This window comes from Pectinophora gossypiella, chromosome 27 (assembly GCF_024362695.1).
Source record: "Pectinophora gossypiella chromosome 27, ilPecGoss1.1, whole genome shotgun sequence".
Taxonomy (NCBI): domain Eukaryota; kingdom Metazoa; phylum Arthropoda; class Insecta; order Lepidoptera; family Gelechiidae; genus Pectinophora; species Pectinophora gossypiella.
The window spans coordinates 6,631,757-6,647,736 of NC_065430.1; the positions used below are offsets into that span (position 1 = coordinate 6,631,757).

The 15,980-nt window shown below is 49.0% G+C and overlaps 7 protein-coding genes across 7 annotated transcripts; all 7 read right to left on the bottom strand.

The window, feature by feature from the left end:
* Nucleotides 1–1,562: 1,562 nt before the first annotated feature.
* LOC126378763 (histone H3) lies at nt 1,563–2,092 on the bottom strand. Its single transcript, XM_050027145.1, has one exon. It carries the CDS (start codon nt 2,041–2,043, stop codon nt 1,633–1,635), a length of 411 nt encoding a protein of 136 aa, XP_049883102.1. The 5' UTR covers nt 2,044–2,092; the 3' UTR covers nt 1,563–1,632.
* Nucleotides 2,093–2,573: 481 nt separating this feature from the next.
* LOC126378767 (histone H2B) lies at nt 2,574–3,027 on the bottom strand. Its single transcript, XM_050027149.1, has one exon. It carries the CDS (start codon nt 3,025–3,027, stop codon nt 2,653–2,655), a length of 375 nt encoding a protein of 124 aa, XP_049883106.1. The 3' UTR covers nt 2,574–2,652.
* A 404-nt stretch (nt 3,028–3,431) lies between these two features.
* LOC126378764 (histone H2A) lies at nt 3,432–4,127 on the bottom strand. Its single transcript, XM_050027146.1, has one exon. It carries the CDS (start codon nt 4,125–4,127, stop codon nt 3,753–3,755), a length of 375 nt encoding a protein of 124 aa, XP_049883103.1. The 3' UTR covers nt 3,432–3,752.
* Nucleotides 4,128–4,895: 768 nt separating this feature from the next.
* Nucleotides 4,896–5,785, bottom strand: LOC126378770 (histone H1B-like). The gene has a single exon (XM_050027151.1). The coding sequence runs from the start codon at nt 5,709–5,711 to the stop codon at nt 5,007–5,009; it is 705 nt and encodes a 234-aa protein (XP_049883108.1). The 5' UTR covers nt 5,712–5,785; the 3' UTR covers nt 4,896–5,006.
* A 3,256-nt stretch (nt 5,786–9,041) lies between these two features.
* On the bottom strand, nt 9,042–9,478 carry LOC126378692 (histone H2B). Its single transcript, XM_050027074.1, has one exon. It carries the CDS (start codon nt 9,476–9,478, stop codon nt 9,104–9,106), a length of 375 nt encoding a protein of 124 aa, XP_049883031.1. The 3' UTR covers nt 9,042–9,103.
* Nucleotides 9,479–9,889: 411 nt separating this feature from the next.
* On the bottom strand, nt 9,890–10,594 carry LOC126378686 (histone H2A). Its single transcript, XM_050027067.1, has one exon. The coding sequence runs from the start codon at nt 10,592–10,594 to the stop codon at nt 10,220–10,222; it is 375 nt and encodes a 124-aa protein (XP_049883024.1). The 3' UTR covers nt 9,890–10,219.
* A 798-nt stretch (nt 10,595–11,392) lies between these two features.
* Nucleotides 11,393–12,282, bottom strand: LOC126378650 (histone H1B-like). The gene has a single exon (XM_050027027.1). It carries the CDS (start codon nt 12,206–12,208, stop codon nt 11,504–11,506), a length of 705 nt encoding a protein of 234 aa, XP_049882984.1. The 5' UTR covers nt 12,209–12,282; the 3' UTR covers nt 11,393–11,503.
* Between the last annotated feature and the right edge of the window lie 3,698 nt (nt 12,283–15,980).

The window sequence follows — 15,980 nt, forward strand, 5'->3', positions numbered from 1 at the left end:
CCGGGGGTGCGTAGGCAAACCAGGAGAGTCCAGAAGCTCTCTCCAGGTTGGTGAGGTAACTCTGGTAGAGCCTGAACTCCCCCTCGGTTCTTGCCATGAACCGTACGCCTTTGCCGTAGGGGCGCGCGTTTGGAGCGTGGCCCAGCATCTCCCGCAGCTGGCGGAAGTGGTGCGGCCAGTTCGGCAGCTGGTCCACCACTATGGGCGGGATTTTCCTGCTCGCGGGGGCGAGCGGCGGTTGCTGGGCGGTCTTCTTCGACGGCGGCGATGGCGTGGGCGTCGTCCGGAGGGACGGGCGCGGTGGCGCGTGCGGCGGCGAAGCCGGGTTGGTGTTTAACACCGCCGCGTATGATCGCGGCGGTGTTGTCTCCGTGTCCGGCCTGGACATGGAGGGCGGCGAGAAGGGGTTGGTGGGCGCGAAGCTGAAAGTGCGCGGCGGCGATGTCTCCATGTCCAGTGAGGGCATGGAGAGTGCGACGGGCGGGCTAATCTTCGTGCGGAGCTGCGGGGAGGGCCGCTCCGGCGGCGTGGAGGTCCTCTTTGCCGCGGCCTCTGTTCCCGGAAGTTGGGGCAGGGGCAGCGGGAAAGCGGGTGGCCGATGAGTTGCGCCACTGAATGGCGGTGTGGCGGACGGCATCATTGCTGCGATTGCAGCGGTGGCGTGCGTTATGGAAGGGCAGGTGCGCACAAATACGCGCGACCTGCGCTTCGTTATTCCGGGCGTTGGGGGAGCCATGCTCACCCCGTATGGACGCAGCGTGGAGTTGTCCTGCGCGCGATGTCGAGCAGTCCGCTAGGCAGGGCACACGCTATCACACCCTCCCCGGTGAGACCCGCTGGTGGGAGGCCGGGGGTGATAGGCGTGATAACGGTGTTACCTAGCGAACGTGCGGAATCTGGAGGGTATTTTTAAATAAAAATACCCCCCCCAGCTTCTTTCTTCTTGTCAGGCAGCAGTGTGGGTAGACAAAGAGTGCATCCGTGCGCATGCAGTGGACAAGCGATCCGGCTAAACAATGTTCGAACGCCGTTATATATATACAGAATCGTCGCGTTCGCGGGGTGGTAGTGTAGCGAGCGAGGGGGGAGAGATAATACCAAACAAATGACTGACGACGACACTCCCGAGACATCTCATATTAGGTACCTACTTATATATTATAACGAAAATATTAAAAAAGCGGCGGTAGAATTCGATTCTTTCTTTTTCCTTCTATTATCATTGTTTTTGAATATTAAAATTAAATTCCGTTATGTACATACGCTACTCTCTTCTTTCCTATAATAATAATAATATATACAACCCGGAAAATTAAGTAATACCTAACGTTTCAACTTTTTTAACAAAGTCTTATGTAAATAAAAATAAGGTTATTCATTAATTTATGTTGCAATAATTTATATGTACGTTTGTGTATTCTCTAATATTATAATACCTATATATATATAAACTATATATATTATAATTTGTTTGTATGCGATGTTAAAATACGTTGAAACTATATTATCATAACAGAAACTCTTGTGGCCCTGAAAAGGGCCTTTTGAAGCGTAAAGACAAACAAGACACGCGCACGGTGGGAAGTGCGCGCGTCGTCGGTCTTTGGCGCTGTGTGTGCGTGCGCGTGTATTTTAGGCGCGTTCCCCGCGGATTCTGCGAGCGAGCTGAATGTCCTTTGGCATGATGGTGACGCGCTTCGCGTGGATAGCGCAAAGGTTGGTGTCTTCGAAGAGACCGACGAGGTATGCCTCGCTCGCCTCCTGGAGGGCCATCACAGCGGAACTCTGGAAACGGAGATCAGTCTTGAAATCTTGAGCGATCTCACGCACCAAACGCTGGAACGGCAGCTTGCGGATCAGCAATTCGGTACTCTTTTGGTAACGACGGATCTCACGGAGGGCGACGGTGCCGGGCCTGTAGCGATGGGGCTTCTTGACACCACCGGTTGCTGGTGCGCTCTTACGAGCCGCCTTGGTGGCGAGTTGTTTACGCGGCGCCTTACCACCGGTCGATTTACGAGCTGTCTGCTTGGTACGGGCCATCTTTTAGTCGCGCGCGCGAACGAGAACCTGCAACGTCAACGTACGAGAGTTTACTGAATAGTTCACTATTCCCCTACCTTCTTTTATATATAGTATAATGGACCGTTCGCGGGCGGGTGGAGAGGGGGGGCGCGGGGAGAGGACTCCGAAACGACAACAGCGCCACCTGAAGTTTATATTATAAATTATTATTCGTGATAGTGGTGCATTTTGTTTTTTCTTTTATATACTCATAGGTACATTTCTTTATGATCATCATAATTATGCGTGTGTAAATAAATATTTCCACTTATGTACATAAGTTGATTTGACTTACTAAACAACAAACAAAATTCCTACATCACCATTATTCTAATGTCGTAGTTAATTTTAACTTAATTTTTCAATTTACTTTCTACCGTGTCTTACGTTATTTGAAATTACTTACATAACATAACAACATTATTAATTATATTATATCGATTGTGGATCATCATTGAAACATAATATTTTATATATTGAACGAGTTTGTGGCCCTGAAAAGGGCCTTTTGTACGTTTGGCGCGAACACACACGCACGGCAGATTGTTTTAGTCGTCTGCCTGTGTATGTAGTCGGTCGGTGGACGCTTCACTTGGAGCTGGTGTACTTGGTTACGGCCTTGGTGCCCTCGGATACTGCGTGCTTGGCGAGCTCACCGGGCAGAAGGAGCCTCACGGAGGTCTGCACCTCCCTCGATGTGATAGTTGAACGCTTGTTGTAGTGAGCGAGACGCGATGCTTCGGCGGCGATACGCTCGAAGATGTCGTTCACGAACGAGTTCATGATGGACATGGCCTTGCTAGAGATACCGGTGTCGGGGTGTACTTGTTTCAACACCTTGTAGATGTAAATGGCGTAGCTCTCCTTCCTCTTGTGCTTCTTCTTTTTCTTGTCAGACTTGGAGATGTTCTTCTGGGCTTTGCCAGATTTCTTAGCTGCCTTTCCGCTTGTCTTGGGTGGCATTTCGACTAATGAACGAGTAAACTGAGAGCGTGTGCGTTATACGATAGACTCGGGACGAGACGTGTGCGCGCCGGTCGAAAAAATCGAACCTACATCAAGTTTTCGGTACGCTACTAGCGGGCTTTGCGCGCATTAAACGGACCAATCGCGTCCCTCGGTGGTAATAAAGCGGGACGGGTAGATTCGCTATCGCCGCTATACACCGCGACCGACTCTGACACCACCCCCCCACACATACGTAATACGTAATATTTTTATTTATTTTTTGAAACGTTTACTTATACGTAGATTTTGTATTATATTATATTTTTCACTTTAGATTATCTTTAATGACAATAATTTGATTTGATTCAATTATATAGTTCAAAAACAGTCAAATTGTTAAAATGACGACGAGTCTGTGTGTCTGCTCACCCCTTTTCGGGGTTCGTTGGTACATACGTGTACGTGATGACATGTTATTTATTCACCATAATTATTAGGTATTGCACTAATATCGTAATTGCTTGCTAATATGTATGTATGTAAGTTATGTAATTATTAATATTATGTCAAAAGTACACATATATCGACGATTGTTTTAACCGTTAGAAACTTTTTTATGATTATTGAACAATTTTGTGGCCCTGAAAAGGGCCTTTTTAACGTTGGGGTCCCGTCCCCTCGTCGTCGTCGTAGTAGATAGAGAGAGGGAGAGGGCCGCTTCGAGGTTGGTTCGGACGCGCTTAAGCCTTCTTCTCGGTCTTCTTGGGAAGGAGCACCGCTTGGATGTTGGGCAGCACACCACCCTGGGCGATGGTAACGCCAGACAGGAGCTTGTTCAACTCCTCGTCATTCCTGATCGCCAGCTGCAAGTGTCTCGGTATGATTCTGGTCTTCTTGTTGTCGCGTGCGGCGTTACCGGCCAACTCGAGAACTTCGGCGGCCAGGTATTCCATCACGGCGGCGAGATACACCGGAGCACCGGCACCGACGCGCTCGGCGTAATTTCCCTTGCGGAGCAGCCTGTGAATACGACCCACGGGGAACTGTAGACCGGCACGGTTGGAACGGGACTTGACCTTGCCCTTTACTTTACCACCTTTGCCGCGACCGGACATGATTGAGATAGATTTAACTTGAAACACACACAAAAAACACTATTGCGACACCGCGCAATAGTCGACCGCAACGTACGAAGTCAGTGGGTATAATAAAAACGTCGGCCGTATAGCCGGACATTTATATAGAAAACGCGAGTGTCACAAATAGTGGGGTCTGCGCGCAGTTAGAGCGAGACAAAACGCGAATGAACGACGTGATGCGCGCGCAGCAAGCAAGCAAGGAAGGAAGGCAGTCGGGCTGTCGGGCGGGTGGGTGGGTTCGGGGGGGGGCGGGGTGTGTTTCACCCGTTTGAGAGAGAGAAATTGAAAATTTGAGCGATTAGTATGAATCACTAATGAAGTTAATTAACCGATGATATTACGTTGTGTATCTTAATAAATAATTAAGATAATATTATGTATGTATAATATATTATGGTAGAATGAGAGCAATCTTTTATATAGGTAGGTATATACCTAGCCTAGGTGTGTTATTATAGGTGTTGTAATATTTTTTTAATTCGCGCAGCATCCGCTAGTTGCAGTATCGAAAAATACGTAAATATTATGGATGATTATGATCTATTATTACCTATAATCTATTGATTCATTGTACGTGTTGTATTGTTTGGTGAAGTGAGGTTATTTTTAAAATTTACCTATATGGTGTGTTTTTTATCGGTAGAGAGGAGGTTAGGTAGGTGGTAAATTTTGTTGTATTTTTTTTTTTTTTTTTTCATATCGATGTAGAATAGTATGAAACCGTATATAAGAGTATCGGAACAATTTGTTAGCCCTGAAAAGGGCTTTTTGTTGCGCGTTGCTTTAAAAGCGCGCGCGCGGCTGTTTGCTGCTGCTGCTGCTGGTGCGGCGGCGGCTGCGGCGATGGCGGCGCGTTTACTTCTTGGACGCTTTCTTCGCTGCGGCGGCCTTAGATTTAGGCGTAGCGGCGGCCTTCTTGGGTTTCGGCGCCTTCGGTTTCTTCGTGGGCGGCTTGGCGGTCTTCTTTGCTTTCGGTGCGGCGGCGCTCTTCGCCTTTGCGGGAGCGGCGGCCCTCTTGGCCGCGGCGGGCTTCTTCTTGGCGGCGGCCGCCTTCTTGTCCTTGGTGGCGGCGGCGGCGGCGGACGATTTAGCCTTGGCCGGCGAGGAAGCGGCCGGTTTCTTGGCCTTCTTGGGCGAGGCGGCCGCGGCGGCTGCCTTCTTCGGTTTAGCGGCGGGCTTGGCGCCCGCAGCCTTGCTGGACGCCGGCTTCTTGCCGGAGGAGGACTTTGATTCCAACTTGAACGAACCGGACGCACCTTTGCCCTTGGTCTGGATCAGGGCGCCGGATTCGACGGCGCTCTTCAGATATTTCCTGATGAACGGAGCCAATTTCTCAGCGTCGACCTTGTACTGGGCGGCGATGTATTTCTTGATCGCCTGCAGGCTGGACCCGCTTCGTTCTTTCAACTCTTTAATGGCGTTGTTTACCATTTCAGATGTCTTCGGGTGGGTCGGCTTCGCCTTCGGCTTCTTAGCACCGGCGCCGGCGGCGGACGCCTTCGGCTTCTTCGCGGGCGTCGTCGGTGCGGGAGCCTCGGATGCGACTGCTGTATCGGCCATTTTCGCAATATTAAAGTAAGTAAGTAACTAACTTTTAATAACACTGTGTGTACTGTACGAGTTGTATGTATGAAACTTCGTGCGTGCGCCCGGTACAGGTGGCGCCACAGACCCCACGAGCGGAGCAATACTGTAAGGAGAGCCGCTGTGTCGCGAGACGTTTTCTCGTATGATAACTTCCAACTTTTCACTTACACGTATCGATGAATATCGATAAAACTAATTATATATAAATATTTGTGACTAAATATACGTATATTGATATTATTTTTGAGTTCTACCAACTGTTTAAATTTTATTTAAACGTGTAAACGTATCGAATACGGCGATAAAAGCGTTTATATTCACCTTTGGTGTCGTCGCTCACCTAGTGTCCACTTCAAAAGTTATTTTTCTCTATAAAAATTAACGCGTCGGTGTCTAATGTTCGATAATTCAACGCCTAGGTTCCCGACCTTCTATACGATAACAATATATTGCATATTTCCAATGATTTTGACGATTTTTAACGTGTAAATGTTGGAGGTCGTAAAACACTCGTACCCTACTCTTCACAACTACGGACGGCTCTATTCGGGACGTATAGATTTTGTTATTGCAATAATTTATATATTTTTTAAATAAATTATGTAATACGTTATATAAGGATATATACTATTATTATTAAATGTGTGTTAATAAAACTCTAAACGCTAAAAATCCGTCGAACGTCCACGCGCACACAACTCACGGCGCTCTCTCTCTATCTAGAATCTCTCATACACGTCGTACATACACACAGACCGCATCTGTTGTACACAAGTGTATGTATTTCACTTGATTTATTTATTTATTTTAAATTAGATATAAATCTTAAAAAAAAAAAAATTATGAATAAAATATGTATAATACGCTCGCACGTCTCGCTCACCTTACTAGTTAGATTCGTTAACATAAGGAAGGTAAGTACTAGATATTATTATGTATACTTATAGGGTACCTATCCAAATAACATGGAATTGACTGACTAATTATAAAATATTAAATGAGTGAGTGAGTGAGTGAGTAAGTTACTGTATGCAAGGGATTGTGTTTAGTTGAGACGCCTACACCGCCGCGTCTCGGCGCCCTACGGGCCTCGATGATCACAAGCAACTTTACCCACTCGGCTGCTGGGTATATTCGTAACTTGTACATATTGAGGTGTTATTTATTATATAGTATCGACGTAATATCGTGAAACATTTTGTAAAACAACAATGAACTATTTGCGGCCCTGAAAAGGGCCTTTTTGATTTGTGTGTTGTTGTTCTTTCGACCGACACACACACGAGGTGGGCGATGACGCCGGCGCGGCGATGGTAGACTTAACCACCGAAACCGTAGAGGGTGCGGCCCTGACGTTTCAGAGCGTAGACGACGTCCATAGCAGTGACGGTCTTCCTCTTGGCGTGCTCGGTGTAAGTGACCGCGTCGCGGATCACGTTCTCGAGGAACACCTTGAGGACACCACGAGTCTCCTCGTATATCAAACCGGAGATACGCTTGACGCCTCCTCTGCGGGCGAGACGACGGATGGCCGGCTTGGTGATACCTTGGATGTTATCACGGAGTACCTTCCTGTGACGCTTAGCTCCTCCCTTTCCCAGACCTTTGCCTCCCTTACCGCGACCGGTCATAATTATATATGTTTTTTATAAAAAACACGAAACTAAATGTACACAAACACGCACGACGCGCGACGCAGTGACGACGCTCAACGGGCGAATGGTGGCTAAACAATGTTCGAACGCCGTTATATATATACAGAATCGTCGCGTTCGCGGGGTGGTAGTGTAGCGAGCGAGGGGGGAGAGATAATACCAAACAAATGACTGACGACGACACTCCCGAGACATCTCATATTAGGTACCTACTTATATATTATAACGAAAATATTAAAAAAGCGGCGGTAGAATTCGATTCTTTCTTTTTCCTTCTATTATCATTGTTTTTGAATATTAAAATTAAATTCCGTTATGTACATACGCTACTCTCTTCTTTCCTATAATAATAATAATATATACAACCCGGAAAATTAAGTAATACCTAACGTTTCAACTTTTTTAACAAAGTCTTATGTAAATAAAAATAAGGTTATTCATTAATTTATGTTGCAATAATTTATATGTACGTTTGTGTATTCTCTAATATTATAATACCTATATATATATAAACTATATATATTATAATTTGTTTGTATGCGATGTTAAAATACGTTGAAACTATATTATCATAACAGAAACTCTTGTGGCCCTGAAAAGGGCCTTTTGAAGCGTAAAGACAAACAAGACACGCGCACGGTGGGAAGTGCGCGCGTCGTCGGTCTTTGGCGCTGTGTGTGCGTGCGCGTGTATTTTAGGCGCGTTCCCCGCGGATTCTGCGAGCGAGCTGAATGTCCTTTGGCATGATGGTGACGCGCTTCGCGTGGATAGCGCAAAGGTTGGTGTCTTCGAAGAGACCGACGAGGTATGCCTCGCTCGCCTCCTGGAGGGCCATCACAGCGGAACTCTGGAAACGGAGATCAGTCTTGAAATCTTGAGCGATCTCACGCACCAAACGCTGGAACGGCAGCTTGCGGATCAGCAATTCGGTACTCTTTTGGTAACGACGGATCTCACGGAGGGCGACGGTGCCGGGCCTGTAGCGATGGGGCTTCTTGACACCACCGGTTGCTGGTGCGCTCTTACGAGCCGCCTTGGTGGCGAGTTGTTTACGCGGCGCCTTACCACCGGTCGATTTACGAGCTGTCTGCTTGGTACGGGCCATCTTTTAGTCGCGCGCGCGAACGAGAACCTGCAACGTCAACGTACGAGAGTTTACTGAATAGTTCACTATTCCCCTACCTTCTTTTATATATAGTATAATGGACCGTTCGCGGGCGGGTGGAGAGGGGGGGCGCGGGGAGAGGACTCCGAAACGACAACAGCGCCACCTGAAGTTTATATTATAAATTATTATTCGTGATAGTGGTGCATTTTGTTTTTTCTTTTATATACTCATAGGTACATTTCTTTATGATCATCATAATATGCGTGTGTAAATAAATATTTCCACTTATGTACATAAGTTGATTTGACTTACTAAACAACAAACAAAATTCCTACATCACCATTATTCTAATGTCGTAGTTAATTTTAACTTAATTTTTCAATTTACTTTCTACCGTGTCTTACGTTATTTGAAATTACTTACATAACATAACAACATTAATTATATTATATCGATTGTGGATCATCATTGAAACATAATATTTTATATATTGAACGAGTTTGTGGCCCTGAAAAGGGCCTTTTGTACGTTTGGCGCGAACACACACGCACGGCAGATTGTTTTAGTCGTCTGCCTGTGTATGTAGTCGGTCGGTGGACGCTTCACTTGGAGCTGGTGTACTTGGTTACGGCCTTGGTGCCCTCGGATACTGCGTGCTTGGCGAGCTCACCGGGCAGAAGGAGCCTCACGGAGGTCTGCACCTCCCTCGATGTGATAGTTGAACGCTTGTTGTAGTGAGCGAGACGCGATGCTTCGGCGGCGATACGCTCGAAGATGTCGTTCACGAACGAGTTCATGATGGACATGGCCTTGCTAGAGATACCGGTGTCGGGGTGTACTTGTTTCAACACCTTGTAGATGTAAATGGCGTAGCTCTCCTTCCTCTTGTGCTTCTTCTTTTTCTTGTCAGACTTGGAGATGTTCTTCTGGGCTTTGCCAGATTTCTTAGCTGCCTTTCCGCTTGTCTTGGGTGGCATTTCGACTAATGAACGAGTAAACTGAGAGCGTGTGCGTTATACGATAGACTCGGGACGAGACGTGTGCGCGCCGGTCGAAAAAATCGAACCTACATCAAGTTTTCGGTACGCTACTAGCGGGCTTTGCGCGCATTAAACGGACCAATCGCGTCCCTCGGCGGTAATAAAGCGGGACGGGTATATTCGCTATCGCCGCTATACACCGCGACCGACTCTGACACCACCCCCCACACATACGTAATACGTAATATTTTTATTTATTTTTTGAAACGTTTACTTATACGTAGATTTTGTATTATATTATATTTTTCACTTTAGATTATCTTTAATGACAATAATTTGATTTGATTCAATTATATAGTTCAAAAACAGTCAAATTGTTAAAATGACGACGAGTCTGTGTGTCTGCTCACCCCTTTTCGGGGTTCGTTGGTACATACGTGTACGTGATGACATGTTATTTATTCACCATAATAATTATTAGGTTTTATAATAATAATATTGCACTAATATCGTAATTGCTTGCTAATATGTATGTATGTAAGTTATGTAATTATTAATATTATGTCAAAAGTACACATATATCGACGATTGTTTTAACCGTTAGAAACTTTTTTATGATTATTGAACAATTTTGTGGCCCTGAAAAGGGCCTTTTTAACGTTGGGGTCCCGTCCCCTCGTCGTCGTCGTAGTAGATAGAGAGAGGGAGAGGGCCGCTTCGAGGTTGGTTCGGACGCGCTTAAGCCTTCTTCTCGGTCTTCTTGGGAAGGAGCACCGCTTGGATGTTGGGCAGCACACCACCCTGGGCGATGGTAACGCCAGACAGGAGCTTGTTCAACTCCTCGTCATTCCTGATCGCCAGCTGCAAGTGTCTCGGTATGATTCTGGTCTTCTTGTTGTCGCGTGCGGCGTTACCGGCCAACTCGAGAACTTCGGCGGCCAGGTATTCCATCACGGCGGCGAGATACACCGGAGCACCGGCACCGACGCGCTCGGCGTAATTTCCCTTGCGGAGCAGCCTGTGAATACGACCCACGGGGAACTGTAGACCGGCACGGTTGGAACGGGACTTGACCTTGCCCTTTACTTTACCACCTTTGCCGCGACCGGACATGATTGAGATAGATTTAACTTGAAACACACACAAAAAACACTATTGCGACACCGCGCAATAGTCGACCGCAACGTACGAAGTCAGTGGGTATAATAAAAACGTCGGCCGTATAGCCGGACATTTATATAGAAAACGCGAGTGTCACAAATAGTGGGGTCTGCGCGCAGTTAGAGCGAGACAAAACGCGAATGAACGACGTGATGCGCGCGCAGCAAGCAAGCAAGGAAGGAAGGCAGTCGGGCAGTCGGGCGGGTGGGTGCGTTCGGGGGCGGGCGGGGTGTGTGTTTCACCCGTTTGAGAGAGAGAAATTGAAAATTTGAGCGATTAGTATGAATCACTAATGAAGTTAATTAATTAACGAACGAACGAACCAACCGATGATATTACGTTCGTTGTGTATCTTAATAAATAATTAAGATAATATTATGTATGTATAATAAATATTATGGTAGAATGAGAGCAATCTTTTATGTACGTACGTACGGTATGTGTATATACCTAGCCTAGGTGTGTTATTATAGGTGTTGTAATATTTTTTTAATTCGCGCAGCATCCGCTAGTTGCAGTATCGAAAAATACGTAAATGTTATGGATGATGATCTATTATTACTACCTATAATCTATTGATTCATTGTACGTGTTGTATTGTTTGGTGAAGTGAGGTTATTTTTAAAATTTACCTATATGGTGTGTTTTTATCGGTAGAGAGGAGGTTAGGTAGGTTTTTTTTTATTTTTTTTTTTTTTTTTCATATCGATGTAGAATAGTATGAAACCGTATATAAGAGTATCGGAACAATTTGTTAGCCCTGAAAAGGGCTTTTTGTTGCGCGTTGCTTTAAAAGCGCGCGCGCGGCTGTTTGCTGCTGCTGCTGCTGGTGCGGCGGCGGCTGCGGCGATGGCGGCGCGTTTACTTCTTGGACGCTTTCTTCGCTGCGGCGGCCTTAGATTTAGGCGTAGCGGCGGCCTTCTTGGGTTTCGGCGCCTTCGGTTTCTTCGTGGGCGGCTTGGCGGTCTTCTTTGCTTTCGGTGCGGCGGCGCTCTTCGCCTTTGCGGGAGCGGCGGCCCTCTTGGCCGCGGCGGGCTTCTTCTTGGCGGCGGCCGCCTTCTTGTCCTTGGTGGCGGCGGCGGCGGCGGACGATTTAGCCTTGGCCGGCGAGGAAGCGGCCGGTTTCTTGGCCTTCTTGGGCGAGGCGGCCGCGGCGGCTGCCTTCTTCGGTTTAGCGGCGGGTTTGGCGCCCGCAGCCTTGCTTGACGCCGGCTTCTTGCCGGAGGAGGACTTTGACTCCAACTTGAACGAACCGGACGCGCCTTTGCCCTTGGTCTGGATCAGGGCGCCGGATTCGACGGCGCTCTTCAGATATTTCCTGATGAACGGAGCCAATTTCTCAGCGTCGACCTTGTACTGGGCGGCGATGTATTTCTTGATCGCCTGCAGGCTGGACCCGCTTCGTTCTTTCAACTCTTTAATGGCGTTGTTTACCATTTCAGATGTCTTCGGGTGGGTCGGCTTCGCCTTCGGCTTCTTAGCACCGGCGCCGGCGGCGGACGCCTTCGGCTTCTTCGCGGGCGTCGTCGGTGCGGGAGCCTCGGATGCGACTGCTGTATCGGCCATTTTCGCAATATTCAAGTAAGTAAGTAACTAACTTTTAATAACACTGTGTGTACTGTACGAGTTGTATGTATGAAACTTCGTGCGTGCGCCCGGTACAGGTGGCGCCACAGACCCCACGAGCGGAGCAATACTGTAAGGAGAGCCGCTGTGTCGCGAGACGTTTTCTCGTATGATAACTTCCAACTTTTCACTTACACGTATCGATGAATATCGATAAAACTAATTATATATAAATATTTGTGACTAAATATACGTATATTGATATTATTTTTGAGTTCTACCAACTGTTTAAATTTTATTTAAACGTGTAAAAGTATCGAATACGGCGATAAAAGCGTTTATATTCACCTTTGGTGTCGTCGCTCACCTAGTGTCCACTTCAAAAGTTATTTTTCTCTATAAAAATTAACGCGTCGGTGTCTAATGTTCGATAATTCAACGCCTAGGTTCCCGACCTTCTATACGATAACAATATATTGCATATTTCCAATGATTTTGACGATTTTTAACGTGTAAATGTTGGAGGTCGTAAAACACTCGTACCCTACTCTTCACAACTACGGACGGCTCTATTCGGGACGTATAGATTTTGTTATTGCAATAATTTATATATTTTTTAAATAAATTATGTAATACGTTATATAAGGATATATACTATTATTATTAAATGTGTGTTAATAAAACTCTAAACGCTAAAAATCCGTCGAACGTCCACGCGCACACAACTCACGGCGCTCTCTCTCTCTATCTAGAATCTCTCATACACGTCGTACATACACGCACAGACCGCATCTCTGTTGTACACAAGTGTATGTATTTCACTTGATTTATTTATTTATTTTAAATTAGATATAAATCTTAAAAAAAAAAAAAAAAAAATGAATAAAATATGTATAATACGCTCGCACGTCTCGCTCACCTTACTAGTTAGATTCGTTAACATAAGGACTAGATATTATTATGTATACTTATAGGGTATCCAAATAACATAGAATTGACTGACTAATTATAAAATATTATATTATGAGTGAGTGAGTAAGTTACCGTATGCAAGGGGTTGTGTTTAGTTGAGACGCCTACACCGACGCGTCTCGGCGCCCTACGGGCCTCGATGATCACAAGCAACTTTACCCACCCACTCGGCTGGGTATATTCGTAATTTGTACATATTATTGAGGTGTTATTTATTATATAGTATCGACGTAATATCGTGAAACATTTTGTAAAACAACAGTGAACCATTTGCGGCCCTGAAAAGGGCCTTTTTGATTTGTGTGTTGTTCTTTCGACCGACACACACACGAGGTGGGCGATGACGCCGGCGCGGCGATGGTAGACTTAACCACCGAAACCGTAGAGGGTGCGGCCCTGACGTTTCAGAGCGTAGACGACGTCCATAGCAGTGACGGTCTTCCTCTTGGCGTGCTCGGTGTAAGTGACCGCGTCGCGGATCACGTTCTCGAGGAACACCTTGAGGACACCACGAGTCTCCTCGTATATCAAACCGGAGATACGCTTGACGCCTCCTCTGCGGGCGAGACGACGGATGGCCGGCTTGGTGATACCTTGGATGTTATCACGGAGTACCTTCCTGTGACGCTTAGCTCCTCCCTTTCCCAGACCTTTGCCTCCCTTACCGCGACCGGTCATAATTATATATGTTTTTATAAAAACACGAAATTAAATTGTACACAAACACGCACGACGCGCGACGCAGTGACGACGCTCAACGGGCGAATGGCGGCTAAACCGTGTGGTTTCTTCTCGTCGCGGGCGAAGCCCGCGACGGGGAGACATTCACGGGGCGTAGCCCCTCTAATGTAGCAGCAGTCGCCGCCCGCAGAAACGGGCGTGGCACGGGGTTGGGTCACGGCGGGCGAGAACGCCCCTCCGTGAGCCCGATGATGTTTCGTCCGTGGTGCCGCCAGCGAGGTCGAGCCCACCGGGTGGTTCCCCATTGGGGGAGGCCCAGTGAGCGCCCGTCAGCCGGCGGTGGTGTCAGTCCGGTGAAGCTGCTCCGTCGCCGGGGCAGCTGGTGTCGAGTCGGCTGGAGGGGGGGAGAGGACTGCTTCCACTGCCACTGGAAGCGTCAACTCATCCCCCGGGGGGTGGCCACAATCCTGACTACTCGACGGGGAGTAGTGGATGTGGGCAGCCCCGGTCCAGTCCGATGTCCGAGGGGTCAGTGCCCACCAGTGAGTTGGCCCAGCAGTGATGCCAGGCCTCCCACGATGATGGGCACAGGGTCAATCCGTGAGCGGATGGCAGCGAGGACGTTGTGCAGCAGTTGGATCGTCTGCTCCAGCACTTCCAGTTTCTCACTGGATGGGGCCGATGGTTCCTCCACTTGGGGCTTCGCCTTCTTCCCCCCCCTGGGAGGGGCGGCGACCGCTTGGTTCGGCGTCGGTGTCGGCTGCGGCTCGACAGTGATGGAGGCTGCAGGGGCAGGCTTTGCCCTCGCGCGGATGCGCTTCGGCCTGCGCGGCTTGGGCCCGTCTGGGCCGTTCGCCGCGGCCATAAGCGAGCTCCGCGCGGTCGGCTCGCTGTTGGGGTCCACTGTTGAGGGTGGAGGTGGCAGTGGGGCTCTTCTTGCTGTGGTCATAGGCGCGGTTCCCGCCTTCGTGTTCCGCAGCTCGCGCAACTTGACCGGGCAAGAAGGGCTGTTGGCCGGGTGTCCCCCCCCGCAGTTACAGCAGGTGGCTGGAACCTCCCGGGGCCGCTGACAGTCCTTGGCCGCGTGACTTTCTCCACAGCGGACACAGGCCATTGGCCGGTGACAGTTGTGGCTGCTGTGGCGAAATTGTTGGCAGCGGTGGCATTGGGAGGGCCCCTTGCGTCCTCTCCATGCCTCGATCTTCACGCCGGGCATGCACAGCAGCTCGGTGGTCTCGTATACGGTCTGGAAGCCCTGTGTCCTCTTCATCTCCACGAAGAAGACGCAGCCTCTTTTGCCCTGGATGGGGCGCACGTACTCCGGGAAGAAGCCACGGTTGCGCAGCTCCTCCTCCAGGTCGGTGGGATTCGTGTTCGCGGGCAGGCCGAGGATCGCTAGCTTGAGCGAGCGTTCCGCCGGGGGTGCGTAGGCAAACCAGGAGAGTCCAGAAGCTCTCTCCAGGTTGGTGAGGTAACTCTGGTAGAGCCTGAACTCCCCCTCGGTTCTTGCCATGAACCGTACGCCTTTGCCGTAGGGGCGCGCGTTTGGAGCGTGGCCCAGCATCTCCCGCAGCTGGCGGAAGTGGTGCGGCCAGTTCGGCAGCTGGTCCACCACTATGGGCGGGATTTTCCTGCTCGCGGGGGCGAGCGGCGGTTGCTGGGCGGTCTTCTTCGACGGCGGCGATGGCGTGGGCGTCGTCCGGAGGGACGGGCGCGGTGGCGCGTGCGGCGGCGAAGCCGGGTTGGTGTTTAACACCGCCGCGTATGATCGCGGCGGTGTTGTCTCCGTGTCCGGCCTGGACATGGAGGGCGGCGAGAAGGGGTTGGTGGGCGCGAAGCTGAAAGTGCGCGGCGGCGATGTCTCCATGTCCAGTGAGGGCATGGAGAGTGCGACGGGCGGGCTAATCTTCGTGCGGAGCTGCGGGGAGGGCCGCTCCGGCGGCGTGGAGGTCCTCTTTGCCGCGGCCTCTGTTCCCGGAAGTTGGGGCAGGGGCAGCGGGAAAGCGGGTGGCCGATGAGTTGCGCCACTGAATGGCGGTGTGGCGGACGGCATCATTGCTGCGATTGCAGCGGTGGCGTGCGTTATGGAAGGGCAGGTGCGCACAAATACGCGCGACCT

Coding starts and splice junctions, on each gene's coding strand:
- LOC126378763 (XM_050027145.1), bottom strand. CDS start 2,043: ATGGCCCGTACCAAGCAGACAGCTCGTAAATCGACCGGTGGTAAGGCG.
- LOC126378767 (XM_050027149.1), bottom strand. CDS start 3,027: ATGCCACCCAAGACAAGCGGAAAGGCAGCTAAGAAATCTGGCAAAGCC.
- LOC126378764 (XM_050027146.1), bottom strand. CDS start 4,127: ATGTCCGGTCGCGGCAAAGGTGGTAAAGTAAAGGGCAAGGTCAAGTCC.
- LOC126378770 (XM_050027151.1), bottom strand. CDS start 5,711: ATGGCCGATACAGCAGTCGCATCCGAGGCTCCCGCACCGACGACGCCC.
- LOC126378692 (XM_050027074.1), bottom strand. CDS start 9,478: ATGCCACCCAAGACAAGCGGAAAGGCAGCTAAGAAATCTGGCAAAGCC.
- LOC126378686 (XM_050027067.1), bottom strand. CDS start 10,594: ATGTCCGGTCGCGGCAAAGGTGGTAAAGTAAAGGGCAAGGTCAAGTCC.
- LOC126378650 (XM_050027027.1), bottom strand. CDS start 12,208: ATGGCCGATACAGCAGTCGCATCCGAGGCTCCCGCACCGACGACGCCC.